General features: G+C 51.8%; 1 protein-coding gene across 3 annotated transcripts; it reads left to right on the forward strand.

The window, feature by feature from the left end:
* Positions 1–977: 977 nt before the first annotated feature.
* Positions 978–26535, forward strand: KMT5A (lysine methyltransferase 5A). Of its 3 annotated transcripts, none has more exons than XM_034934759.3 (8): positions 978–1338; positions 6629–6750; positions 7827–7983; positions 12234–12453; positions 13534–13621; positions 20759–20818; positions 22071–22261; positions 24675–26535. In XM_034934759.3, the coding sequence occupies exons 1-8, from the start codon at positions 1329–1331 to the stop codon at positions 24883–24885; spliced, it is 1059 nt and encodes a 352-aa protein (XP_034790650.1). In that variant the 5' UTR covers positions 978–1328; the 3' UTR covers positions 24886–26535. The 3 variants fall into 3 exon arrangements, with proteins under 3 accessions (XP_034790650.1, XP_034790652.2, XP_034790651.1); XM_034934760.3 differs by lacking the exon at positions 978–1338 and adding an exon at positions 6332–6378; XM_034934761.3 differs by lacking the exons at positions 978–1338; positions 6629–6750 and adding an exon at positions 6064–6378.
* The last annotated feature ends 506 nt before the right edge of the window (positions 26536–27041 follow it).

Genomic DNA, 27041 nt, shown 5'->3' on the forward strand with positions numbered 1-27041 from the left:
TCTGTAAAATGGGTGGGTGTGAAGCATTAGGATCTTTGTGGTCCTGGAAGGACCTTCCCTACTGACCCAGTTAGTTGGTAGGAGTTGTGCCTGTGGGTTTTTTTTTTTTTCTTTTTTTGAGACGGAGTCTCGTTCTGTCGCCCAGGCTGGAGTGCAGCGGCGTGATCTCGGCTCACTGCAAGCTCTGCCTCCCGGGTTCACGCCATTGTCCTGCCTCGGCCTCCCAGGTAGCTGGGACTACAGGCGCCCGCCACCACGCCCGGCTCATTTTTTTGTATTTTTAGTAGAGACGGGGTTTCACCGTGTTAGCCAGGATGGTCTCGATCTCCTGACCTCGTAATCCACCCGCCTCGGCCTCCCAAATTGCTGAGATTACAGGCGTGAGCCACCGCGCCCGGCCGGGTTTTGAATACTGGAATATTCAATAAACTTTTTTTTTTTTTTTTTTTGAGACAGTGTTTCGCTCTTGTTGCCCAGGCTGGAGTGCAATGGCGCGATCTCGGCTCACCGTAACCTCTGCCTCCCGAGTGGCTGGGATTACATGCTATTCTCCGGCCTCAGCCTCCCGAGTAGCTGGGATTACATGCATGCGACACCACGCCCGGCTAATTTTGTATTTTTAGTAGAGACTGGGTTTCTCTATATTGGTCAGGCTGGTCTCGAACCACGGACTTCAGGTGATCCGCCCGTCTCAGCCTCCCAAAGTGCTGGGATTACAGGCATGAGCCACCGCGCCCGGCCAAAACCTTTCAAACCTGAGAATGAATGGATCAAACTGCTGGAGAGGTCGGTGTGCTGGAGTTGCTAAACTGCTGGGAGACTCAGGTTTCCCAGCTCTTAAGGGAAGATCGAGGGGTCAAAGGTCGGGTTCCGGTCAAGCCCACAGAGAACCGGAAGTCCCAGATCCGGTCGGCTCGGAGCCCAGGGCTCCAGCCGGGCTACTCACGCTCCGGAGGCGGAGCTTCAGCAGCGGGACGGGGAGGAATCTGGGGCCTCCCAATGGCAGCTCGGGTGTCTTCCATCGCAGCCAATCAACGTCTGGCGACGGTCAAATTTAAACACCCCTCCCACCTCCTCCGCCGGGACCTGTCGGGAAAGCGTTTGTAGTTATTGCGGCGGCTGGACACGCCCCGCCGCCGAAGAGGCGGGAGAAGGGCGGGGCCTTTCTCCGAGTTGGCCTATCACTACGGTCAGCCTGCGGAGAGGCGGGCGGCGGCGCCAATCGGGGCGAGCAGCTGGAGCCCGGCGGAGCAGTTGGCTGCAGTTGTTGCAACTTTTTTCGAAAGCTGGGTTTCCCGGGAGATCCCAGGCGGTGACAGAGTGGAGCCATGGCTAGAGGTATTTGCCCAAGTGGCCGGCACCGGAGCGGCTGGGTCGGGGGTCGTGCTGGAGGGGTTGCCGGGGTGGAGGCAGCGGCTGCGGGGAGGCGTCCTCCTCGGGTGGCTCGGGGCAAGCTTGGGGACCCGCGTGGGGGGAGAGGGGGTGCTGCTGCGGAACCCGCCGGCCCCCCCTTGCGGCTCCAGATGCCCCCAGAAACCCCTCCCACTGCCGTGCTTCTGTTTCCCTTCTACGAAGTGAACACCTGCGGGCCTGCCTCTCCACGGCAGCAGATCCATATGTCAGAGCTCTTTGGAAACTAAAGCGCAGGGCACCTCCAGGGAATAGGTGTTATTGATAGAAGTGGGGCGGGGGCAGGAGTGAGGCTTCGCCCACTTTGGGGCCCTCTCTCTTTGGGAAAGGAGGTGATCCCGAGGCGAAGGCGCAGATCGATAACCTGCATATTGGGGTGCGCGTCAGGGTGGACACCGCAGCAGGCGCCTTTCCTCCCTCCCCACGTCCTGAGTCAGCTCTGCGCCGCTGGAGCGAAGGCCGGGCCCCGCTGGCCCACTTTGGGGTGAAACGGGTTCCTGGCATCTCGCGGGCGCGGTCGTTCGCCCCGCATCTGGTCAGGACTTCGCCCCCCGGTAGATGGCTTGGGTGGGCTTGTACAGCCCTGGGAGGCGATGCCCTGTCTGAAGTCCTCTGCATACTTAGTTGGCTGTCAGGACAGTGCCTCCCAGGTATGCGGCAAAGAGATCTCCAACCGCTTGGTCATTTCCAGCCGCTGCGTCTCCTTCACGCCAAAGGGCCAAAAACTTGAGCGTGAAAGTTGAGTAGAATTAGTATTAAAAAAAAAAAAGTTTTGGTATTATATTTTTCTCAAAATTTCAAGGCTTCAAGTGTTAGTAGGAATTTGCTTTAGTGCAGTATGCTCCCTATAGCAATAATAATGAATAAAATAATGATTCATTCAGCAAATATCTATTGGGTCCCTTTGTTTTCAGGCCCTGAAGTCAGTTGCATCATCTATTCTCCTAGCATCCTTAGAGGTTCTTTTGGGATAAGACTTACCCAGAGCCTGATGAAAAAATGAGGCATAGTAAACTTCAGGTTAAAGAGCTTCATCACCCAACTCTTGGAGAAAATTAATACTAATATTTTTCCTTTGAAAAGTGTTAAGCATCTAAAAGTATATTTAACATTATCTGACTAATTTATCTGACAAATTTTAATAAAACTATGCTTCCTGGGTTCATTTTTCTCATCACAGCAAAATCATTTAAACTACTTGTTTTAAAAGTAGTGCATTAATTAATCTATGAAGAAAACTAACCATCTATCATTGAAATACTTAAAATATGACTAAATAATAATTATGGCCAGGCATGGTGGCTCACACCTGTAATCCTAGCACTTTGGGAGGCCAAGGCGGGCAGATCACCTGAGGTCGGGAGTTCGAGACCAGTCTGACCAACATGGAGAAATCCCGTCTCTACTAAAAATACAAAATTAGCCGGGCATGGCAGCGCATGCCTGTAATCCCAGCTACTTGGGAGGCTGAGGCAGGGAGAATTGCCTGAACCTGGGAGGTGGAGCTTGCAGTGAGCCGAGATTACGTCACCGCACTCCAGCATGGGCAACAGAGCAAGACTCCATCTCAAAAAAACAAACAAGAACAATAACAAAATAATAATAATTACCACTGAGGGCCAGGCACTTTATTAACTCAATTGATCTTTACAAATTGTTATTCTCATTTTTTGGAAGAGGAAGCCTGAAGTCCAAACTTGCTGTCCAGACTCTAGCTTGGCTGGGTCTTTGCTTGTGCCACCCAACCTCCCTTACTTACCCAAAGCGAAGATAATGTTTGTCAGCTCCTCCCATGGCCAGCTTACAAATCACCTATGTAATTATTAGTTATTGATTCTCACTGTCTCACTTGACCCCCAAATTAGTAGTTACCTGTTTCTTAGGCTTTACTGCCCTTGCAAGCTATTAAATTGGATATTTAGATTTAGTTTAGTTTTTTTTTTTTTTTTTTTTTTTTTTGAGACAGAGTCTCTCTCTGTCGCCCAGGCTGGAGTACAGTGGAGTGATTTCAGCCCGCTTCACCCTCCCTCTCCTGTGTTCAAGTGATTCTTGTGCCTCAGCTTCCCAAGTAGCTGGGATTACAGGCACCTGTCACCACACCCAGCTAATTTTTGTATTTTTAGTAGAGACGGGGTTTCGCCATGTTGGCCAGGCTAGTCTTGAACTCCTGACCTCAGGTTATCTGCCCACCTCGGCCTCCCAGAGTGCTGGGATTACAGGCAAAAGCCACCACGCCTGGCCAATATTTAGAATTGTAAATACCAAATCATTTACAGCACTTCAAATGAACAGTCTTTTTCTTCTAGAAAATTGGGCTTTGAACTTGCAATTCACTTTGAGAGCCCTGCTGGGTCACAGAAACAAACTGGTCAGATGCCAGGCAACACCTCACTCATTTTGAAGTTTTATAATCATGCAAATATTTACAACCCCAATATATTAGTCTCAGGGGTCAGTCCACCTACCTTTCACTATTTCTACTGCCATTGTTGAATGGTCTCTTAGTTGGTTGCCCTCCTCATTTTGCCATCTTCAGTTCATTATCCCTTAGCACCTGGTGGGGGGGGTCTCCAAAAATACAGACTTTTCTTTTTTTTGGGGGAGACAGAGTCTCACTCTATCACCCAGGATAGAGTGCAGTGGCACAATCTTGGCTCACTGCAAACTCCGCCCCCCTGGGTTCAAGTGACTCTCCTGCCTCAGCCTCCCAAGTAGCTGGGATTACAGGCATGCGCAACCACGCCAAGCTAATTTTTGTATTTTTAGTAGAGACGGGGTTTCGCCATGTTGGCCAGGCTGGTCTCAAACTCCTGATTTCAGGTGATTTGCCCTCCTCTGCCTCCCAAGGTGCTGGGATTACAGGTGTGAGCCACTGCGCCCAGCTGGTGTATTTGTTATATACGTATAAACTTGCGGAGAAAGGACTGTTTTGAAACTTACATTGAATGATCTGTATTTACATCTTCTAGGTACTGGAGCTGCAGAATTGAGAGGAATAGGTGCTAGACTTGTAATGTGTCCCCTGCAATTGGGGGCTCAAATGCAGAGAAAGCTATGACCATGAGTGGGGCGTGGGGTGTGGCTCGGTATACTAGAATGTGAAATGGACAAGATGATCTATGTGGGTGCTTCCTGCTCCAAAACCATGATTCTCATGGCAGTTAAGCTGCAAAACTTCTCTGCCTTGCAGAAATAGAAGACGCTTTCAAATGGCTCAACCTGGTTATCAGAGTGTCACTTTCGAATCCTCTTTCACCCTCTGGGTAATCTTTTGGATATTCAACTGTAGTAGGCTCTGAGAGGGCATAGGCAGAGTACCTAGCCCACTGGAGTTAGTGGTTGGGCTGGAGACCCTGCCTTGAAGGATGCTAAAGCATGAGCTGATTTGGGAGGGATTGTCTGAGCAGTGACCTGTCACCACCTAATCCTACTCAGTCTTATCCGTTCCAATGGGAGGCGAGGGAGGCTAGGTGGGAGGATGGCTACAAACAGCCATTTGCTTATCTGTGGATGTTGGAAGGTGCTCTGGTGGATTATGGAATTCAAGGTTCTTGGTTTTTACCCATGAGGACACTGAGGCCCAGACTGGGGAAGTGACTTGGCGATGGTCACAAAACACCTCTGGGCAGATGCAGGGAAATAAGTCCAGCCCCTGACTCCTAGGCCATGGGCCAGGCTGCAGGAGCTGGATGCCTTGAAGTGTCTTGTTTGCATCTATGACTTTGCACAAATACAGTGAATCTGGCTGTGGGCCCTCAAGCCTTAATGGCCACAGAGTAGTGGTGCAGGGCAGTGAGCTATGCTGAAACAGCCACCAGAGTGACGGGAACCTCGTCTGCCTATGGGGGCATTTTCTCACGGCGGGATAGGAGAACAAGGTGACGTGTTAAACCCTTCTGCAAGACCATTTGCTCCTCCCAAACTCCATTTCCTCATCTGTAACCAGGAAGGGTAGTGGCTGGGAGGGCAAGGCCATAGGGTCAGTTGGCTGGGGCTGAAAACCCATCTAGTTCTGAGAACTTGGCCAAGCTCCTCACTTTCTCCATCTGTTGAAAAGAGATAATAATGGTGTCTACCTTTGCAGGGCTGCTGTGAGGTTTCAATGAGATAACGGCAAGAGACTCGCCCAGGAAACCGATCATTATAACCCCTGGCTCTGTCTCCCCAGGGCTTCCTACCGGTCAAGTACAGCCCTTCTGGGTTTGACACCTGGCCCCATCACTTCCTAGTTCTGTGGCCCGGGACAAACCCCTGCACATCCCTTGAGTCACAGTGTCACCATTGTAAGCTGGGATGCCGACAGGACCTGCCCCCGTGGGCGTGCGGGGAGGATTCAATGCCTGTGAAACTCTCGGTGGGCACAGCGCCGGGCACACCCGAGGGCCTGGCCTGGCGCGTTCACCGCTGCTGATTTCGTCTGGCACAGACCGGGTTCCCAAAATATCCGCAGAGCCAGCGGAAAAAGGAGCCGGGCGGGCTGGCGGGAGGGCGGGCGGGAGCCTGGGCTGTCATGACGGTGTTTCCCACCCCTTCCTCCGCGAGTGGCTGAGGCCGCGCGAGAGGGGGCGCGCCCGAGCCGGGATTCGCCGCGCCCGCCCGCCCGCCCTCCGGAGCGGCCTTGCGGCGCCGCCCCTCCCAGCCCCCTCCCCGGGCCAGGCGCCGGACGGTGGGCGGCTGCGAGCGGGCGGGCGGGCTGCGGAGGACGCGCCGCCTGCGCCTCCTTCCCTGCGTGCCTCGCCCCGGGCGGCCCGGGGCTGCCGCGGTGCGCGGGTGCCGGGCCCTGCCTCGCCGGCCATGGGGGAAGGGGGCGCCGTGGGGCGCCGCCGGCCCTTCCCCGGGGCGCCGCGGCGGCGCTGGTGGCGGCGGCAGCAGCAGCAGCGGCAGCGGCAGCGGTGGTGGCCGGGCCGCGGCGGCGGCGGCGGCGGCGAGGGCGCGGGGCGCGCCGCCATGGGCCTGGCCGGGCTGCAGGTGGGTGTGTCGGGCCCGGCCGCGCGGGGGGCGGGCGGCGCGCGGGGCCTGGCCGGGCCGGGCGGCGGGAGGGCGACGCGGGCTCCGGCCCGGCCCTCCCGGCTGCGCGGGCGGCTCACCAGAGCCGGGGCCTCGAAATATGGCTGCGGCGGGAGGCGCCGTCGCGGCGCCCGGCCCGGGCGGCCCCGCTCCCCGCCCCGCCGCGCCCTGAGCGCCCCCTCCCCCGCTTCCCCCGGGTCCCCTTCTCCAGGCAGGAAGATGTCCAAGCCCCGCGCGGTGGAGGCGGCGGCGGCGGCGGCGGCGGTGGCAGCGACGGCCCCGGGCCCGGAGATGGTGGAGCGGAGGGGCCCGGGGAGGCCCCGCACCGACGGGGTAAGCAGGCACCCTCCCCGCACCCCTGCGGCGCGCCCGCCGGGCCGGGGCCGCGAGCACATGGGCGACCCCGGGTACCCGCCCGGGGCGCCCGGCCGGGCCGCTTCCTTTGCTGCCGCCTGGCTGGGAGTGGCGCCCACACGGCTCCGCCATGAGCCTGGCGGTGTTTGACCTCGGAAAAGTTTGACTGCGCCTTCATGGCGTCTCCGCAGCCCAAGACCCTACTTCCCCGGAGGTGGCCGCGGTCCCAGGCTGTGCGGGGCCTGCGCGGGCCCCTCGGAGAGGTCACGGGTCTCACCGCCTCGGTGTTGAATGGTCCCCGAGGCGGCGAGGGCCCGGCGTTGCTTCTGGGGACGCCCTCCTCCGTCTGTACTTACTCAGAGGAGGGGCCCCACGCCCAGAGACGCCCGCAGTGACCTGAACCGCCCCACCGCCCCGTCCACTCTCTTACTGACGCCCAGGTGCGGCTTGCGACAAAGTGGCCGCCCCGAATGCGCTGGCTGTGGCTCCTGCTCTTCCCAGCTTCCCCAGTCACCCTGAGAGAAGTCCTCCCGTCGCAGCCCTGGGAGGCTGCGGGGCTGCAGTGATTTGAGAGGGGTCAGGCTCCGGCGCTCATGGGGCTCTGGCTGTGCTGACAGGCCCTCCAGCCACCCTCAGCACCAAGTGGTTAATCAGGTTCCCCGGGGCGTGTTTCTGTGCTGAGTCCCTGCGGCTCCTGCCAGGGCAGTGGACTCCTAAAGATAGCCTAGCTCTTCACATGCCCAGGTCCTTTTGACCTCCCTGTTGCGGGTAGGTTGTCTCCTTCCTATATAGACCTTGGGTTGCAGCCGACTCTCCTGCTGGCCAGCTGTCCCCTTAGTGATTTAGAGACCAGCGCGTTTAGGAAACGTTTCACTGGACCTGGGATTCTAAACCTGCCAGTGCTCTCCTGAGACAATGGGGGCTGGCATCCCCTGGTAGCCCAGTTTTTGAAAAACGGTGTTGTCTGATTTTCATCTTTTGTATTCCTCCTCCTCGTGAATGCTCTAGGATCTTCTTCTTCAAGCCTCTTTCAGAATATGCTTTTGTCTTTTTAGGAGAACGTATTTACCGGGCAGTCAAAGATCTATTCCTACATGAGCCCGAACAAATGCTCTGGAATGCGTTTCCCCCTTCAGGAAGAGAACTCAGTTACACATCACGAAGTCAAATGCCAGGGGAAACCATTAGCCGGAATCTACAGGAAACGAGAAGGTAAGCTTTTGAAATGGCCTCGTTCTGATCCCAGCTGGTCGGGTTGCAGAAGCCTCTGTCCTCTGCAAGAATGCACATATATATTTATCCAACCTTTTCAGTCTCAGATTCGAGAGATTTGAGCCATGTTCTGTCTTGCTGCTGAAAGAATGGCTTGTCCCAGGGTGTGTGCCCTGTTGGTTTGACAGGTTCTCCCTGCTTTCACAAGAGTTAGCATATCCTTCAAGCTTGATTGTCTTGCTTAGTTGCAAAAATAACATACCTGACCCACAATTAGAGAGGCTCACAAGTGCTGAAAGTGCAGAAGTCATGAATTCAGGTTGTACAGACCAGGCAATTGCAGACCTAACTAATGTGTTCATGTAGGGAACTGACTTCCTTCCCTTTTATGAGCTGGCCTTGACCCCATTTCTTTTTCTTTTTTTGAGACGGATTTCCGCTCTCGTCCCTCAGGCTGAAGTGCAATGGCACGATCTCAGCTCACTGCAACCTCCGCCTCCTGGGCTCAAGCGATTCTTCTGCCGCAGCCTCCTGAGTAGCTGGGATTACAAGCGGCCGCCACCACGCCCAGCTAATTTTTGTATTTTTGGTAGAGACGGGATTTCACCGTGTTGGCTAGACTGGTCTCAAACTCCTGACCTCAGGTGATCCACCTGCCTTGGCCTCCCAAAATGATGGGATTACAGGCATGAGCCACCGCGCCTAGCTGCCTTGACCCCATTTCTAAAGTTTCCTGCCACTCAAGCATTTGGTGTTAGTTTCTGAAGCAGCATCCTATGCAATGAGATTTGGAGTTAAAATGTTAAACCCGAAAATACAGGGTTAATGAAAACGGTCTGGTCTTGCAAAACAAACTGAAACCTCTTAGACATCTTGCTCTAATCCAAATATTCCCTTTCAAAGCTGCAGTGGGGAGTGTCAGCTTTCCCCAATTCACCATGCTCTCTTCTAATTAAAACTTGTCTGAAAGAAGCAGAGCCTCTGGCTGCCAGCAGCTCCATACAAGGAAGCCTTGTGTTCGCTAACAGAAAGTGTCATAAATGACGATTTGGCATGACCTCTGGGGCCGGATCTGAGAACCAGGGCTGGGCAAGCCCTGAACTGGGGACAGGAGCCCACCCTGTGCTTGATCTCCCCTGGTACACAGGGCAATATTGTTTTATTTGATCTTCAGATGACTTGGGTTCCAATCTTAAGTTTGCCACCTGAAAGAAGGAGGCTTAGATAGGTTGCTGCTCTCTTCTGAGCCTCTGTTCTCTCATCTGTAAATGGGGAGAGAGGAGTCTGACCTCACACACACAGGACTATTTTGAAGGGTGGTTGCAGCGTGGATGCCAAAGGGCTTTGTGGTGGACTCCATGTGCCAGCTCTTCACCCCTGGACTGCCAGCTCATCCCTGGACCTGTGGCACTTAGAATTCCTGCCCATAGGATTGGGGAGAGGCGCTGTCTATAAATGGTAGTTGCCCGGACTCTAGTCCTTTAAAATAGGGCAGTCTATACATTGTACCAAATGGTGGCCTGGTATACAAGCTAGTGTATTTGGCTCATGGTTTTACTAAATGGCCATGATTAGAATTTTGGGTCAGAGTCCGGGCATGGTGGCTCGGGTTTGTAATTCCAGCACTTTGGTAGGCCAAGGCAGGAGGATTGCTTGAGCCCAGGAGTTTGAGACCAGCCTGGGCAACATAGTGAGGCCTCATCTCTACAAAAATGAAAACAAAAAAAATTAGCCTGGCATGGTGGCATGCATCTGTAGTCCCAGCTGCTTGGGAGGCTAAGGCAGGAGGATCCCTAGCACCCAGGAGTTTAAAGCTTCAGTGAGCTATGATCATGCCACTGCACTCCAACCTGGGGAACAGAGAGAAACCCCATCTCTAATATAAAAATAAAAAGAATTTAGGTCAGCTGGACTTTGGAGACCCCAAGGTCCAGGCTGTGGTCCGTGATTCTGTTGTGATACAGACTGAGTGATAGATGATGTTCACGGGCACCACACACTCCTGGGCCTGATGTCCTGGCTTTAATTCTCTCTGATTTCACCCAGGAAGGTGTGTAGAGGAGGAAGAAAGATCTGGATGGTTTTAATGGTTTTTGTTTGTTTTTTTTGAGACACAGTCTTGCTCTGTCTTGCAGTCTGGAGTGCAGTGGTGCAATCTCGGCTCACTGCAACTTCCATCTCCCGGGTTCAAGCAATTATCCTGCCTCAACCTCCCAAGTAGCTGAGATTACAGGTGCCCGCCACCACGCTCGGCTAATTTTTTGTATTTTCAGTAGAGATGGGGTTTCACCATGTTGGCCAGGCTGATCTTGAACTCCTGACCTCAGGTGGCCCACCCGCCTTGGCCTCCCAAAGTGCTGGGATTACAGGTGAAGTCACTGTGCCCGGCCTAATGTATTTATTTATTTTTCTGTTTTGTTTATCTAGATATAGTTAATATGTCATAACGTTCATTTTAAAGCGTATGAGTCAGTGGTTTTTAGTATATTCACAGAGTTGTGCAACCATTACCACGGTCTAATTCCAGAACGTTTCCATCACCCCAGAAAGGTACCCATTAGGCGTCACCTTCGATTCCCCATCCCTCTAGTCCAAGGTAACCATTAAAGTACTTTCTGTCTCTGTGGATTTGCCTGTTCTGGACATTTCATATGAATGGAATCACAAAATACATAGCCTTTTGTGTCTGGCTTCTTTCACTGAGCATCATGTCTTCAAGGTTCATCCGTGGTGTAATAAGTATCAGTGCTTCATTCCTTTTTTTTATTTTTGAGAAGGAGTCTCTCTCTCTCACCCAGGCTGGAGTGCAATGGTGCAATCTTGGCTCACTGCAACCTCTGCCTCCCAGGTTCAAGCTATTCTCCTGCCTCAGCCTCCCAAATAGCTGGGATTATAGGCGCACACCACCATGCCTGGCTAATGTTTTTATATTTTTAGTAGAGATGGGGTTTTACCATCTTGGCCAGGCTGGTCTCGAACTCTTGACCTCAGGGGAGCCATCCTGCCCAGCCCTTCATTCCTTTTTATGGCTGGATAATACTCCCTTTTGTGGATAGGCCACATTTTGTTTATTCATCTGTTGATGGACATTTGGGTTGTTTCCACTTTTTGGCTATTACAAATAAGCTGTTATGTTCCTGCATAGATTTTTTTGGGGACATATGTTTTTAATTCTCTGGAATAGATGCCTAGGAGTGAAATTGCTGGGTCATATGGTAACTCTGTGTTTAACTTTTTGGGAAAATGTCAAACTGTTTCTAAAGTGGCTGCACCATTTTATATCTGTGAGCAGCGTACTATTTACTTAATTTTTTTTCTTTTTGAGACAGAGTCTCACTCTTTCACCCAGGCTGGAGTGCAATGGCATGATCTTAGCTCACTGCAACCTCCGCCTCCCAGGTTCAAGCAGTTCTCCTGCCTCAGCCTCCTGAGTAGCTGGGATTACAAGTGTCTGCCAGTACACTTGGCTAATTTTTGTATTTTTAGTAGAGATGGGGTTTACCATGTTGGCCAGGCTGGTCTTGAACTCCCGACCTCAGGTGATCTGCCCGCCTCGGCCTCCCAAAGTGCTGGGATTACAGGCAGGAGCCACCGTGTCCAGCCTATTTACTTAGTTATTTAAAAGTAAAACATTTTTTAAAAAGGTAAGCAGTTTTCCAACACTGGCACTCCACAAGTGTTTTAAGTGACAGATCATTGCAGTGTGTCTCCCGATACCCAGGCCAGTCTGCTGGGGCACCATGCTGAGAACTGCTGTGAACCTGGGGCTTCAACCCCACTAGAAGGGGACCTTCTTTTTCTTCGGAGTCTGAAATGAAGGGTGCCAGGCAGCTCTTGGGGAAGAGTTTCTGCTTTGTCACCTTACTCCTGTCCCCTAATGCTGTCCCAGCCTTCAGGAATGGAGCTTTTGATCTGAGTCTGCAACCTGATTCCTGAAAGCTATTGATCAAGCGCCCTTGCCAGCGTCTCCGTCTCTGGTGCCTCTGCCTCACAGGCTCTCTATCTCCCACGTCAAGACGCAAAAGCCTAAAACCTCTGCCCAGTGTCTTGGTCAAAAAATCGAGCTGGAGCTAGGCACTCCCCCTGTCATAGCCCATAGCGGACACGGGGCTTAACAGGCCAAGGGCACTCCTGCCTGACAAACCCAGGATCCTGTCTTCTCAAAGCTTGTCTTAGAATGCAGCTGGTCGTCTGGAAATTGAGAGACAGTACAGAATAAACCCCTGTCTTTCCCCCACCTCCGCCTGCAGAGAAAAGAAATGCTGGGAACGCAGTACGGAGCGCCATGAAGTCCGAGGAACAGAAGATCAAAGACGCCAGGAGAGGTCCCCTGGTACCTTTTCCAAACCAAAAATCTGAAGCAGCAGAACCTCCAAAAACTCCACCCTCATCTTGTGATTCCACCAATGCAGCCATCGCCAAGCAAGCCCTGAAAAAGCCCATCAAGGGCAAACAGGCCCCCCGAAAAAAGTAAGTGCCCCCTTCAGTCCTCTTCCTAACATGGAGCAGTTTGGTTCCTCTGACGCCAGGGAAGCCTGCTCAGGTGCCCATGGGGGTTCAGTGGCCACCTCTCAGCCTCTCTCACGTCAAAGACTCAGATGCCCCGAGTCATCAGCAGGGATGCCACTGTTTGTCAGTTTCTGGATCTGGCATGGGTCCAGAGTTCAAGAGCCTCTCCTTCCTCCCCTCCTTACCCACCCCAGCATAAGCAGCCTTTGTTTTTTAAATTTATTTTTTTTTTTGTTTGTCTTTTTTGGTGATTGGTGTTTTGTGTGTGGTTTTTTTTTTTTTGAGACAGAGTCTCTTGTTGCCCAGGCTGGAGTGCAATAGTGCGATCTCGGCTCACTGCAAACACCACCTCCTGGGTTCAAGCGATTCTCCTGCCTCAGCCTCCTGAGTAACTGGGATTACAGGTGCATGCCACCATGTCCCGCTTATTTTTGTATTTTTATTAGAGACAGGGTTTCACCATGTTGGTCAGGCTGGTCTCAAACTCCTGACCTCGTGATCTGCCTGCCTCAGCCTCCCAAAGTCCTGGGATTACAGGCGTGAACCACCATGCCCGACTGTTGTGTTTTTTGAGACAGGGTCTTATTCTGTCATCCAGGCTGGAGTGCAGTAGCTCACTGCAGCCTCAACCTCTCAGGACCAAGTGATCCTCCTACTTCAGCCTCCCGAGTAGTTGGGACCATAGGTGTGCACCACCATGCCTGGCTAATTTCTTTCCTTTTTTTAGAGACGGGGTTTTGCTGTGTTGCCTGAGTTGGTCTTGAACTCCTGGGCTCAAGTGATCCTCCCGCCTCAGCCTCCCAGAGTGTTGGCATTACAGGCATGAGGCACTGCGCCCAGCCAGCAGCCCGTCTTTGAAACTCCTCTGAGGCCCTCATGGGCAGGTGACTGAGTGACCCGCAGGCTCCAGTGGACAAAGGTGTTTAAGTGACATCATCTCCAAGGAGCTGTGTGCCTCCTCGGTGTGTGCCTTCTAAGGTGCTGTGTGCCTCCAGGTTTTCAGTCCTGATATTTATTTTCTCCTCTTCCCCTCTTACCCAGAGCTCAAGGAAAAACGCAACAGAATCGCAAACTTACGGATTTCTACCCTGTCCGAAGGAGCTCCAGGAAGAGCAAAGCCGAGCTGCAGGTAGTCACGTGCTTTAAATTCCAGTTTGTGGAGGGGCAGGGTGGCCCACCAGGCAGTGCTTGGCGTGTGCGTATGTGTGTGTCCTCAGCCTTGTTTTCGTCATCTTGGGGCAAGTCTCTTGGCCTCTCTGGACTTGGTTTTCTCCTGGATCTATTGGGGATCCTCACAAAGCTTGTCCTGCCTTTCTGCTGGAGTCACTGCAGGGCTTGGTTAAGACACTTGTGTGAAGGAACCTTGTGACTTGTAGCATGTGGCAGGGAAAGCCAGGTGTGACTCTGAAGGTGGATTTTCCAGGACTTGTTGGCAGAGCCATTGGGAGCCTGGGACTGTGGGAAAGGCTGCCTGTTCTTTCAGAGGCTTTTCTTGTCTGTTTTCTGGAAGTTTCCATGTTGTGGCCCAGGGTGTTAAACAGCAGTGGCTTGGGGCCACTTGCTGGTTGCGTAGCCTCGGGCCAGTCACTTACCCTGTCCATGCCTTGGCTCTCCAGTCTGTAAAATGGTACAATAATGTAGCACCTGCTAGAGCTGTGGTGAGCATTCAATAAATGTGGTCATGCAAGAGGAACCCTTAGAACCATGCTTGGCACTCAGTAAGTGCCAGCTAACTGTTACTATCGCCACCCCTGCTTCCTAGTGTTGTCACTCCCGTCTGCTCTTTCCCACGCTGCTGCCATGCTAGGAGCCTGCAGACCAGTGAGCAGCACCGGCTGGAAGGCCAGCTGGCCTATGCGGGCCTCCGCTGCCATGTTTGCAGAGGGTTGAGCTATGCGGCAGGCAGTCAATATTTGCTGCAGTGAGGTGTGGTTATTGCCTTTCTGTGAAGGAAATGCAGGGCATGGCAGGTCCCTCTGCTCTTCCCCCTCAGGGACACCTGGGGCTGCCCCTCTGCTCTCCCTCACCCCCACAGTGACCACCGGGTTGGGAGAGGTGCTCAGGATTGCATCCTACACAGAGAGGTGGGGACCCCGGCTTTGGCAGTTTCAGCATTTCAGCCCTCATGCGGACTCCTTCAGCGTTCTTGATGTTAAATGCGCAGATACACAGTGGTCTAGTATTCTTTCTCTTTTTCTTTTAATTGATGAAGCTTCATTTAAAAAAATTTTTAAAAAAGGTCCATTTTCTTCCCCACAGAGAGCAGCTTTGGTTTTATTGCCTGAAAAAGGCAATGTCTTTCAGCCAAGAATGAGCTGTTTAAAACATTTGTCGGCAGTGGGAGGCTGTGCTAGGTCACTTTTTTTTTTTTTTTTTTTTTTTTGAGATGGAGTTTTGCTCTTGTTGCCCAGGCTGGAGTGCAATGGCGTGATCTCGACTCACCGCAACCTCCATCTCTTGGGTTCAAGTGATTCTCCTGTTTCAGCCTCCTGAGTAGCTGGGACTACAGGCATTCGCCACCACGCCCAGCTAATTTTGTATTTTTTTTTTTTTAGTGGAGATTGGATTTGTCCATGTTGGTCAGGCTGGTCTCGAACTCTCGACCTCGGGTGATCCGCCCACCTCAGCCTCCCAAAGTGCTGGGATTACAGACGTGAGCCACCGTGCTCGGCCTGCTAGGTCACTCTTAAAGACAGCACTGGGCCAGGTGCAGTGGCTCACACCTGTAATCCTAGCACTTTGGGAGGCCCAGGTGAGCGGATCATCTGAGGTCAGGAGTTCGAGACCAGCCTGGCCAACATGGTGAAACCTTGTCTCTACTAAAATACAAAAATTAGCCAGGCATGATGGCAGGTGCCTGTAATCCCAGCTACTCGGGAGGCTGAGATGGGAGAATCACTTGAACCCAGGAGACGGTGGTTGCAGTGAGCCGAGATCGCGCCACCGCACTCCATCTTGGGTGGCTGAGCAAGACTCCGTCTCAAAAAAAAAAAAGACAGCACTGCAGATGGCGAGGTGGTGCCAGACCACAGAATCCCAGACACCTCCCAGCCAGGGTTGGAGCTGCGGTGTGCCCACACACAGGGCCTCTGCTGAGCGTCCACCAAGGGCTGCTGTGGACTTTAGGGTGGGGGGAGCCGAGTTGGCCTTGTTAATAAGAAGCAAGAGTTTGTGCTGGGCATAGTGAAGGCTGCGATGGGACAGGATGCAGGTCTGCTAAATCTTGCAGCAGATGAGCAGAAGGGAAGAACACACTTGCTTCCCTAAAGCACAGTCTGCAAACACAAGAAAGCTCGCCCTGTTCCTGGACCGGGAGCCGTGCTTTGCCCCCCACTGTTTGTGTTGGCTCTGCTGAGTGCAGCCATGCAAGCTGTTGCTGGCCAGGGCAGGGAGGCCATAGCTGGCCGGGATGACGTGGCTAGAGCTGGTCAGGGTGGAATATTTTCTGACTGCACAGATAAAGCCCAAGAACGGGACAGCTGGGGCTCATCTGAAGGGTGGGGTCAGTCCTGACCTGACTGCCATGCTGGGCCCAGGCTGTGGATCCAGGAGGGTGGGGCATAATACAGCCTGTTGTTGGCCAGATGGTCTGGGGTGAAACTGCAATTCAGAGCCTCTTATATACCTCCACTGAGGCTGAAGACAGCAGCCAGGGCGGGCCTAGCGCCAGGGCGTGGGTCCTGGGCAACAGGGTGGGATCCGGGCTGCTGGGTTTGGACACAAGGTGGGCCTTGGAGAGATGCCCTATACACCAAGTGCTTCACTGCAGGGGCCCCTTGGCCGGCCAGCCTGGCTGTGGGTGGGGTGGCAGCCAGCAGCGGGACAGGGACCATGCCTCTTGGCAATGGCTGGGCTTCCTCATGCCCAGCTCGGCCCCAGGGCCAGATGTGCAAGCAGCCTGCTGATTCCGCTTGGGAAGGTCCCCTCCTTCCTGGTCACAGGCGCTCCTCAACCGCCCTAGTTCCAACCTTGTATCCCTCCCACTCCATCTCCTTCTAGGCCCATCTGTGGGTTCCTGCCAGAAGTCCCTTTAGAAAACCCAGGGCTGGTTGTTTGCAGGCCCCAAATTCCAGGCCTTTGGGAGACTCAGCCTCCCTGGCTTTGTGCCGGGGCATCTGGCCTGGTCCCAGCTTCCCTCTGCGCATCTCCTACCTGCCGTGTTTGGTCCCAGCAGAAAAACCCCCATTCCACTACCCCGGTCTTTCCATGATCACTCCCGTTTACACGGGCCCCCGTACTTCTCAGCACTCTCTGCACACTTGCAATGAATGGGTCACACAGCAAGGTGGTTGTGTGTGTGATGGTGGTGGTGTTGCTTTGAGGGCCTGCTGTGTGCACTGTTCTAGACCAGGAGATTCCACAGTAAACTAGACCAGCCCGTAGGGCTTGTTTTCCAATGGGGAGTAATTAACAACAAAAAAGACACCAGCTACTTGGGAGGCTGAGGTGGGAGGATTACTTGAGAGCAGAAGTTCAGTACCAACCTGGGCAACATTGTGAGACCCCATCTTTTGTGGGTTTTTTGTTGTTTTGTTTTTTTCGAGACAGAGTCTCACACTGTCACCTAGCCTGGAGTGCAATGGCGCGATCTTGGCTCACTGCAGCCTCCACCTCCCTGGTTCAAGTGATTCTCCTGCCTCAGTCTCCTGAGTACCTGGGATTACAGGCGCCCACCACCACGCCCAGCTAATTTTGTATTTTCAGTAGAGACAGGGTTTCACTGCGTTGGCCAGGCTGGTCTCAAAACGCCTGACCTCATGATCCACTTGCCTCGGCCTCCCAAAGTGCTGGGATTACAGGCGTGAGCCACTGAGCTCAGCCGTGAGACCCCATCTTAAAAAATAATTAAAAAGGCCTCCTAAGTAGCTGGGACTACAGGCGCCTGCCACCACGCCCGGCTAATTTTTGGTGTTTTTAGTAGAGACGGGGTTTCACCGTGTTAGCCAGGATGGTCTCGATCTCCTGACCTTGTGATCCGCCCGCCTCAGCCTCCCAAAGTGCTGGGATTACAGGCGTGAGCGCCCAGCCAAAAAGTTTTAAAAATGTTTTTATTTTGCAATTTTTTTTTTTTGAGACAGAGTCTCACTCTGTAGCCCGCGCTGGAGTGCAGGGGTGCAATCTCGGCTCACTGCAACCTCCACCTCCCAGGTTCAAGCAATTCTCCTGCCTCAGCCTCCCAAGTAGCTGGGATTATAGGTGCTTGCCACCACGCTCAGCTAATTTTTGTGTTTTTAGTAGAGACAGGGTTTCACCATGTTGGTCAGGCTGGCCTCAAACTCCTGACCTTGTGATCCGCCCACCTCGGCCTCCCAAAGTGCTAGGATTACAGATGTGAGCCACCGCGCCTGGCCAATAATTTTAATTTTATAGAAAAGTTGCAAAGATAATACAGAGAGTTCCCCAGACTCCTTACCCATCTTCTCTTACTTAAGTTACTCTGGTGAATTTGTCACAGCTAAGTAACAACCAACATTGGTATATTACTGTTGGTTGTTTTTTTTTTGTTTTTTGTTTTGAGACAAGGTCTCACTCTGTTGCCCAGGCTGGAGTACAGTGGCATGATTATGGCTTACTAACCTCCGCCTCCTGGCCTGAGACTCCCAAGTAGCTTGGATTACAAGTGTGCACCACTATGCCCGGCTGATTTTTGTATTTTTAGTAGAGACAGGGTTTCGTCATGTTGGCCAGGCTGGTCTCGAACTCCTGACCTCAGGTGATCCACCTGCCTCGGCCTCCCAAATTGCTGGGATTACAGGCATGAGCCACTGTACCTGACCAAGTTTCGTTTTTTTTTTAAATCTATTCCACCAATATATATCTTTCTTTTTTTTTTTTTTTTTTTTTTTTTTTTTGAGATGGAGTCTTGCTCTGTCGCCAAGGCTGGAGTGCAGTGGCGTGATCTCGGCTCACTGCAAGCTCCGCCTCCCGGGCTCACACCATTCTCCTGCCTCAGCCTCCCAAGTAGCTGGGACTACAGGTGCCCACCACCACGCCCGGCTAATTTTTTGTATTTTTAGTAGAGATGGGGTTTTACCATGTTAGCCAGGATGGTCTCAATCTCCTGACTTCGTGATCCGCCCGCCTCGGCCTCCCAAAGTGCTGGGATTACAGGTGTATATCTATTTTTTTTTAACCTTCTTGACCCTTATCTTTCATATCTTTTAAGTGGAACATTTAGTCCATTTATGTTTAAGGTTAATATTGATATGTGAGGTTTTGTTAGGTATATTACTATTAAATAAGTTTATGGGAAGGTTTTTTTTTGTTTTTTGTTTCTTTTTGAGATGGAGTCTTGCTCTGTCTCCCAGGCTGGAGTGCAGTGGTGCGATCTTGGCCTACTGCAAACTCCACCTCCTGGGTTCAAGCGATTCTCCTGCCTCAGCCTCCTGAGTAGCCGGGATTACAGGTGTGTGCCACCACGCCCAGCTAATTTTTGTGTTTTTAGTAGAGACGGGGTTTCGCCATGTTGGCCAGGCTGGTCTCAAACTTGTAATCTCAAGTGATCCACCCACCTCAGCCTCCCAAAGTGCTGGGATAACAGACGTGAGCCACCATGCCTGGTCATGTTTTCTGTTTTTTTTTAAGACAGGGTCTCACTCTGTTGCCCAGGCTGGAGTGCAGTGTCACAGTCATGGCTCACTGCAGCCTCAACCTCCTGGGCTCCAGCAATCCTCCTCCTTCCTCAGCCTCTAGAGTAGCTGGGACCAAAGGTGTATGCCACCACACCTAGCTTATTTATTTTTTGTAGGGACAGGGTCTGGATCTGTTGCTTAGGCTGGTCTGTAACTCCTGTCCTTAAGCGATCCTTCCTCCTGGTTTTCCTGAAGTGTTGGGATTACAGGAGAGAGCCACCGCCCCTGGCCTCATTTACATTTTAAAAGACCCCTCTGGCTACCTTGTGGAGAACTGAGTGTTCCCTGGGGTCAGAGTGAAAGCCTGGTGACTAGCGAGGGGGCCGGGGTGGGGCCGGGCCGCCGCTGGGCTGCAGGGCCGCAGTGGGAATGGAGATGGAGAGGAGGTGGCAGGATTTGGGACTGTCCTTGAGGTTACTCATTCACCATTGTTCCCAGCACAGACTGCAGCGCCTGGCACATTGCAGGTGTGGATTGAGTGCCTGGAAAAGCTGCAGGCTGGTTTGGGCCTCTGTGTAGGGGGAATGGGCTGAGCTCAGCAGTTGGTGTCAGGCTCCTGACACGTGCCATCTGGTTTGGTGAAAGTCTATGCCGTCAAGACATGCTGGTTTGGGGTGAGCCACACTGGTTTGGAGCTTCTGATCTGTCTTCATTTGGTTCCCTTTTGCTCTGTAGTATCTGTGCAGTGGCAGAGCAGTAGAACCCAGGGTTAGGGATGGAGGTAGGTGCAGGAGGGGTGGCCTTAGAGGAGAGGTGGATCCAGGGGTGCCCCCTCCCAGTTCTCTGTTCAGGGCTGTATTGACCCTCGGGATTGGAGGCCCTCTTCTCATCCATGGTGGTGGCCTCCATACAGGTGAATCTCAGCGATCCTAAACAGAAGTATGAGCCATCAGACCAGAGCCATGTGGACTGCGTGTGTCCCATCCAAAGGGCACAGCCTCTGATCTGCTGTACCCGATTTTCTTTTTTCTTTTTTTTTTTTCTTTTTAAGATGGAGTCTTGCTGTGTCGCCCAGGCTGGAGTGCAGTAGCACAATCTTGGCTCACTGCAACCTCCACCTCCCAGGTTCAAGCGATTCTCCTGCCTCAGCCTCCCGAGTAGCTGGGACTACAGGCTCCTACCACACCTGGCTAATTTTTGTATCTTTAATAGAGACAGGGTTTTACCTATTTGCCAGGCTGGTCTCGAACTCGTGACCTTACGATCCGCCCGCCTCGGCCTCCCAAAGTGTTGCGATTACAGGCGTGAGCCACCGCGCCTGGCCCACTGTACCTGATTTTCTGTGAAGTCAGAGGCCTGATTTTCAGGTGTGGGCAAGTTGGACATTTTTTAACGTGCTGCATGGGCAACAGAACATATCTACGAGCCCCATTCTGTTCTTGGGTCCCCACTGTTTCCCTCCTGATCCAGTTGAACCCCAGGTGACAGATCTTCCACAACAGATGGGTGATGAGAAAAGGAGGGATACTTGGGGGCTTTGCCATCACTGGGGACCCATCATCCCCAGTGATGCCAAATGAGGCCGATTGTGGCCCGGTGGGCATGGCCTGGGCAATCAGGGCTCAAGACCATCAAGCTACGCATGATGGGCCTAGGAGAAGATACTGATGCTGTTTTTCTTTCTCTCTGCCCAGTCTGAAGAAAGGAAAAGAATAGATGAATTGATTGAAAGTGGGAAGGAAGAAGGAATGAAGGTAAGGGGCTGCTGTGCTTGCTGCATCATAGCTAAAGCTGGAAGAGCTCACCTTCCCTGGTCCCGTGGCTGAGAGTGGCCACCATGTGGCTTTAACCCTCTAATGGCCATGGTGACCAGGCAGACTCTATTAGGTTGTCAAAGAGCCAAATACCAAAAGTTGTTAAGGAAATGTCTTATGAAGGAAACATAAATGGACTTTGTATATAAATGTTATCCAGGGGAAGCTTTTCTTAGAAATTGTGGTTAAACAATTCAGTGGCTTTTTGTACATTCACAATGCAATGCAACCATTATCCCTGTCTAATTTCAGAATTTTTTCATCCTCCCAAATGGAAACCCTTACCCATTACTTACCACTGCCCACCATCCCCACCTCTCCCCTGCCCAGCCCCTGGCAGCCACTCAGCTGCTTTCTGTCTCAGTGGAGTTGCTCTTCTGGGCACTTCATATAAATCGGATTATACAATATGTAGCTGATGCCCAGGGAAACTTTTAAAAGGAGAAACTAATACATTTTTAAACTGTTTTCCTAGATAATGACAATGCCCAAGAAATGTGCTTTTCTCTTACTGTATTTCAACCACACTCAGTTTGGGCGAGAGGAGAAGTACTCTCTACAGTGGGGTTCAGATGGGCCTAGACTAGGGCTCCGGGTTCAGAAAGCTTCCACTTCCACCCACCACCTAGGGGGATTCCGGCTTAAGTCCTGGGCCCCTCCAGCAACCCCATTCAACTCCATGTAGAATAGAGTGAGGAGACACAGGAGAGAAATTGTGGAATGAGGTAGAGACCCAGAACACTGGGCCTGCTGTTCGCCTAGGAAGGCATAGCGCACAGCCCCTAGACAGAGAAACCAGGTGTGTGGATTTGAGCTGTGTCACTGCCTAGCTGTGTGGCCTCAGACACGTGGTTGTGCCTCTTTAAGCCTCAGTTTCCTCATCTACAAAATGGGGCAGTCTCCACCTAGCAGATCTCTCACGAGCTCTGATGTAACTGCTTTGCAGATGAGCACCAAGGAACCACGTTTGTGGAGTGAGGGAACGTTCTAGAGCTGGCCTGTAGTGACGGTTGCACAGCTGTATACACTTCATAAAACCCATCAGCCTGTACATGTAAAGTGAGTGAATTTTATGACATGGCTCAGTACAGCTGTTAAAGACTGGGGTAAGCCCCCAGCTCCCCGGAGACCTGCTGTGCACAGTGGCATCCATTGCTATTATGAACCAACACCCTCTCTTATCACCTGACAGATTGACCTCATCGATGGCAAAGGCAGGGGTGTGATTGCCACCAAGCAGTTCTCCCGGGGTGACTTTGTGGTGGAATACCACGGGGACCTCATCGAGATCACCGACGCCAAGAAACGGGAGGCTCTGTACGCACAGGACCCTTCCACAGGCTGCTACATGTACTATTTTCAGTATTTGAGCAAAACCTACTGGTGAGTCCACTGTTGCTTAGAGTGGCTTTTCTGTCCTCTGGGCAGTGAGGAGAGGCCAAAGGGCCAGGAACTCCTGATTCTGTTTGGTGGCCAGTCTTCTGGTTTTGTTGTTGTTGACTTTTTTTTTATTTTTTGAGATGGAGTCTTGCTCTGTTGCCCAGGCTGGAGTGCAGTGGTGTGATCTCGGCTCATTGCAACCTCCTCTCAGGCTCAAAGAATTCTCCTCCCTCAGCCTCCAGAGTAGCCCAGCTAATTTTTTTTTCTGTATTTTTAGTAGAGGTAGAGTTTTGCCACATTGGCCAAGCTGGTCTTGAACTCCTGACCTCAGACGATCCACCCGCCTTGGCCTTCCAAAGTGCTAGGATTACAGGTGTGAGCCACTGCGCTCGGGCTGTTGTTGCCTTTTTTCAAAGCTGTGATGCAATTATCGCCTGCTTCCTTTTTTTTTTTTTTTTTTTGAGTCTCGATCTGTCGCCCAAGCTGGAGTGCAGTGGCACAATCTTGGCTCACTGCAACCTCCACCTCCCGGGTTCAAGGTATTCTGCCTCAGCCTCCCACGTAACTGGGATTACAGGTGTGCATCACCACGCCCAGCTAATTCTTATATATTTTTTTAGTAGAGACAGGGTTTCATTATGTTGGCCAGGCTGGTCTGACCTCATATGGTCTGCCTGCCTTAGCCTCCCAAAGTTCTGGGATTACAGATGTGAGCCACTGCGCCTGGCCCCAGCTTCCCTTTTTTTTTTCTTTTGAGACGGAGTCTCGTTCTGTCGCCCAGGCTGGAGTGCAGTGGTGCAATTTTGGCTTACTGCAACCTCCACCTCCCAGGTTCAAGCGATTCTCCTGCCTCAGCCTCCTGAGTAGCTGGGACTACACACACATGCTACCATGCTTGGCTAATTTTTTGTATTTTTAGTAGAGATGGAGTTTCACTGTGTTAGCCAGGATGGTCTCAATCTCCTAACCTTGTGACCTGCCCACCTTGGCCTCCCAAAGTGCTGGGATTACAGGCATGAGCCACTGTGTCTGGCCCCAGCTTCCCATTTTTAATCTTTGGAATTGGAGCCGTCCTGGATGTTATCTCATCCAAGGGGAGAAGTGGGCTAGTCACATGAAAACCTGTTAAGCAGCTCACCTGGCTCTCTTTCAGGGCATTTGGCCAGAGCAGCTCTGGAAATCACTAATTGATCTTGCCTGGCTAGGACCAGTGGAGTTGAATTTTTTATTTTTTATTTTATTTTATTTTTTTGAGATGGAGTTTCACTCTTGTTGTCCAGGCAGGAGTGCAGTGGCATGATCTTGGCTCACTGCAACTTCCACTTCCGAAGTTTAAGCAATTCTCTTGCCTCAGCCTCCCAAGTAACTGGGATTACAGGCATGCGCCACCACGCCCAGCTAGTTTTGTATTTTTAGCACAGACAGGGTTTCACCATGGTGGCCAGGCTGGTTTTGAAATCCTGACCTCAGGTAATCCACCCGCCTCAGCCTCCGAAAGTGCTGGGATTACAGGCGTGAGCCACCACACCCGGCGGGGTTGATTTTTTTAATCCATTTATTTTGTGAAACTCTACCATTTCCTCCTGTGCCTCCATGAAGAGCCCTTTGGGTCCTACCCCATCCCCCCACCCAGGGCCTGTGCAGGCTCTCAAAAATAGCTTTGTGGGCCAGGCGTGGTAGCTCATGCCTGTGATCCCAGCACTTTGGGTGGCCAAGGTGGATGGATCATGAAGGTCAGGAGCTCCAGACCAACATGGCAAAACCCCGTATCTACTAAAAATACAAAAAAATTAGCCTGGCATGGTGGCACACGCTTCTAATCCCAGCGACTCAGGAGGCTGAGGCAGAATTGCCTTACCCCGGGAGGCAGAGGTTGCAGTGAGCTGAGATCGTGCCACTGCACTCCAGCCTGGGCGACAGAGCGACGAGACTCCCTCTCAAAAAAAAAAAAAAAAAAAAAAAAAAAGCTTTGCAAATTGAGCCAGACCTGGTGGCTCGTGCTTGTAATCTCAAAAACTCAGGAGGCCAAGGCCAGAGGATCACTTGAGCCCAGGGGTTGGAGACCAGCCTGAGCAATATAGGGAGATCTTGTCTCTACAGAAACAATTAAAAATTAGCCTGATGTGGTGGCATGTACCTGTGGTCAAAGCTACTCGGGAGGCTGAGGGAGGAGGATGACTTGAGCCCGGGAGGTGGAGGCTGCAGTGAGCCGTGATCGTGCCACTGCACTCCAGCCTGGGTGACGGAGCGAGACCCCCTCTAAAAAGGAAAAAGAAAATAGCTTTATGAATTGAATCTTTTCAAAACACATGGCTTTAAATCAGCATCCCACCAGAGCTGGGCACAAGTGTGACTCTCTTCAGGTTGAAAAGCCTCTTTATCCATTTAATCCTCTCTGGCCCTCCTTCCCCTCCAGCGTGGATGCAACTAGAGAGACAAATCGCCTAGGAAGACTGATCAATCACAGCAAATGTGGGAACTGCCAAACCAAACTGCACGACATCGACGGCGTACCTCACCTCATCCTCATCGCCTCCCGAGACATCGCGGCTGGGGAGGAGCTCCTGTATGACTATGGGGACCGCAGCAAGGCTTCCATTGAAGCTCACCCGTGGCTGAAGCATTAACCGGTGGGCCCCGTGCCCTCCCCGCCCCACTTTCCCTTCTTCAAAGGACAAAGTGCCCTCAAAGGGAATTGAATTTTTTTTTTACACACTTAATCTTAGCGGATTACTTCAGATGTTTTTAAAAAGTATATTAAGATGCCTTTTCACTGTAGTATTTAAATATCTGTTACAGGTTTCCAAGGTGGACTTGAACAGATGGCCTTATATTACCAAAACTTTTATATTCTAGTTGTTTTTGTACTTTTTTTGCATACAAGCCGAACGTTTGTGCTTCCCGTGCATGCAGTCAAAGACTCAGCACAGGTTTTAGAGGAAATAGTCAAACATGAACTAGGAAGCCAGGTGAGTCTCCTTTCTCCAGTGGAAGAGCCGGGACCTTCCCCCTGCACCCCCGACATCCAGGGACGGGGTGTAAGGAAGACGCTGCCTCCCAATGGCCTGGACGGGATGTTTCCAAGCTCTTGTTCTCCTAACGTCTCAACAGGCGCTCACTGAAGTGTATGAATATTTTTTAAAAAGGTTTTTGCAGTAAGCTAGTCTTCCCCTCTGCTTTCTCGAAAGCTTACTGAGCCCTGGGCCCCAAGCACGGGCTGGGCATAGATTTCCTCTTCCACAAGCTGCCGCTTTTCTGGGCACCTTGAAGCATCAGGGCGCGAAATCAAACTAGATGTGGGCAGGGAGAGTGTTGCTTACCTGCCCTGCTGGGGCAGGGTTTCCTGAAACTGGGTTAATTCTTTATAGAAATGTGAACACTGAATTTATTTTAAAAAATAATAATAAAAATTAAAAAAAATTAAAAATAAAAAAACCACAGAAAACAACTTACATGTATATAGGTCTTGAAGTGAGTGAAGTGGCTTTTTTTTTTTTTTTTTTTTTTGCTTTTTTTTTTGCTTTTTGTAGAAGAGATTGAGAATGGTACTCTAATCAAAAATAAAGTTTTGTAGTGGGACCAGAAATTACTTACCTGACATCCACCCCCATTCCCCCTCATCCTGCTGGGGTTGAAAGTTCCAGACCTGCTGTCGAGGCCTTGTGTTTGTCAGACACCCAGTGTCCTCCTGCAAGGACACAACTGTGAGCTGAGGTGTGAGCCTAGGAGCCCAGGACCCCTGACCCCGGCCGCTGCTGCCAGCCTCAGAAAGGCACCCAGGTGTGCAGGGGAGCACGCAGGGCCCGGCAGCCCCCAGGAATCAAGGATAGGGCTAAGGTTTTCACCTTAACTGTGAAGGCAGGAGGAATAGGTGGCTGCTTCCTCCCGCCCTTCACAGAACTGATTCTCACACACTGTCCCTTCAGTCCAGGGGGCCGGGGCTCAGGAGCCATGACCTGGTGTCTCCTGCCCACCCTGGTCCCAGGTAAATGTGAATGGAGACAGGTATGAGAGGCTGTCCTCGTCTTTGATTCCCCCCCAACCCCACCTTGGGCCTCACAACGGTGCTACCTAAGAAAGTCTTCCCTCCCACCCCCCCGCTAGCCTGGTCAGTGGTCAGCAAATTGGAAGAGGATCCGATGGGAGTGTAAATGTGAGATACAATGTCTTGATTATACCTGTTTGTGGTTTAGCTTTGTATTTAAACAAGGAAATAAACTTGAAAATTATTTGTCATCATAAAAATGAAACAAATTAAAATATTTATTGCCAGGCAAGGCCACCTGTGTGTCTTTCTGTTTTTACAATTTGACTGTCACACCAGCATGTGTCTAAGCTTTGGTAAGCATCCTCCTGGGGAACCAGAAAAGCTTACTGACGTGATTTTGAGCGTGTTTCTCAGAACTCTGAGCTCTTTTGTTTCCTCATCTGTATACTGGGGACCATAGGGTATGTGAAGATTAAAAGTTAATGCTTTTTTTTTTTTTTTTTTGAGACAGTCTCTGTTACCTAGGCTGGAGTTCAGTGGGGCAGTCTCAGCTCACTGCAACCTCCAACCTCCACCTCCTTGGTTCAAGCAATTCTTGTACCTCGGCTACCTGAATAGCTGGGATTACAGGCATGCACCACCACACCTGGCCTTTTTTTTTTTTTTTTGAGATGGAATTTCACTCTGTTGCCCAGGTGGGAGTGCAGTGGCATGATCTGGGCTCACTGCAACCTCTACCTCCCAGGTTCAAGCAATTCTGCCTCAGCCTCCCAAGTAGCTGGGATTACAGGCGCC

The sequence above is a fragment of the Pan paniscus genome, chromosome 10, assembly GCF_029289425.2.
Source record: "Pan paniscus chromosome 10, NHGRI_mPanPan1-v2.0_pri, whole genome shotgun sequence".
Taxonomy (NCBI): domain Eukaryota; kingdom Metazoa; phylum Chordata; class Mammalia; order Primates; family Hominidae; genus Pan; species Pan paniscus.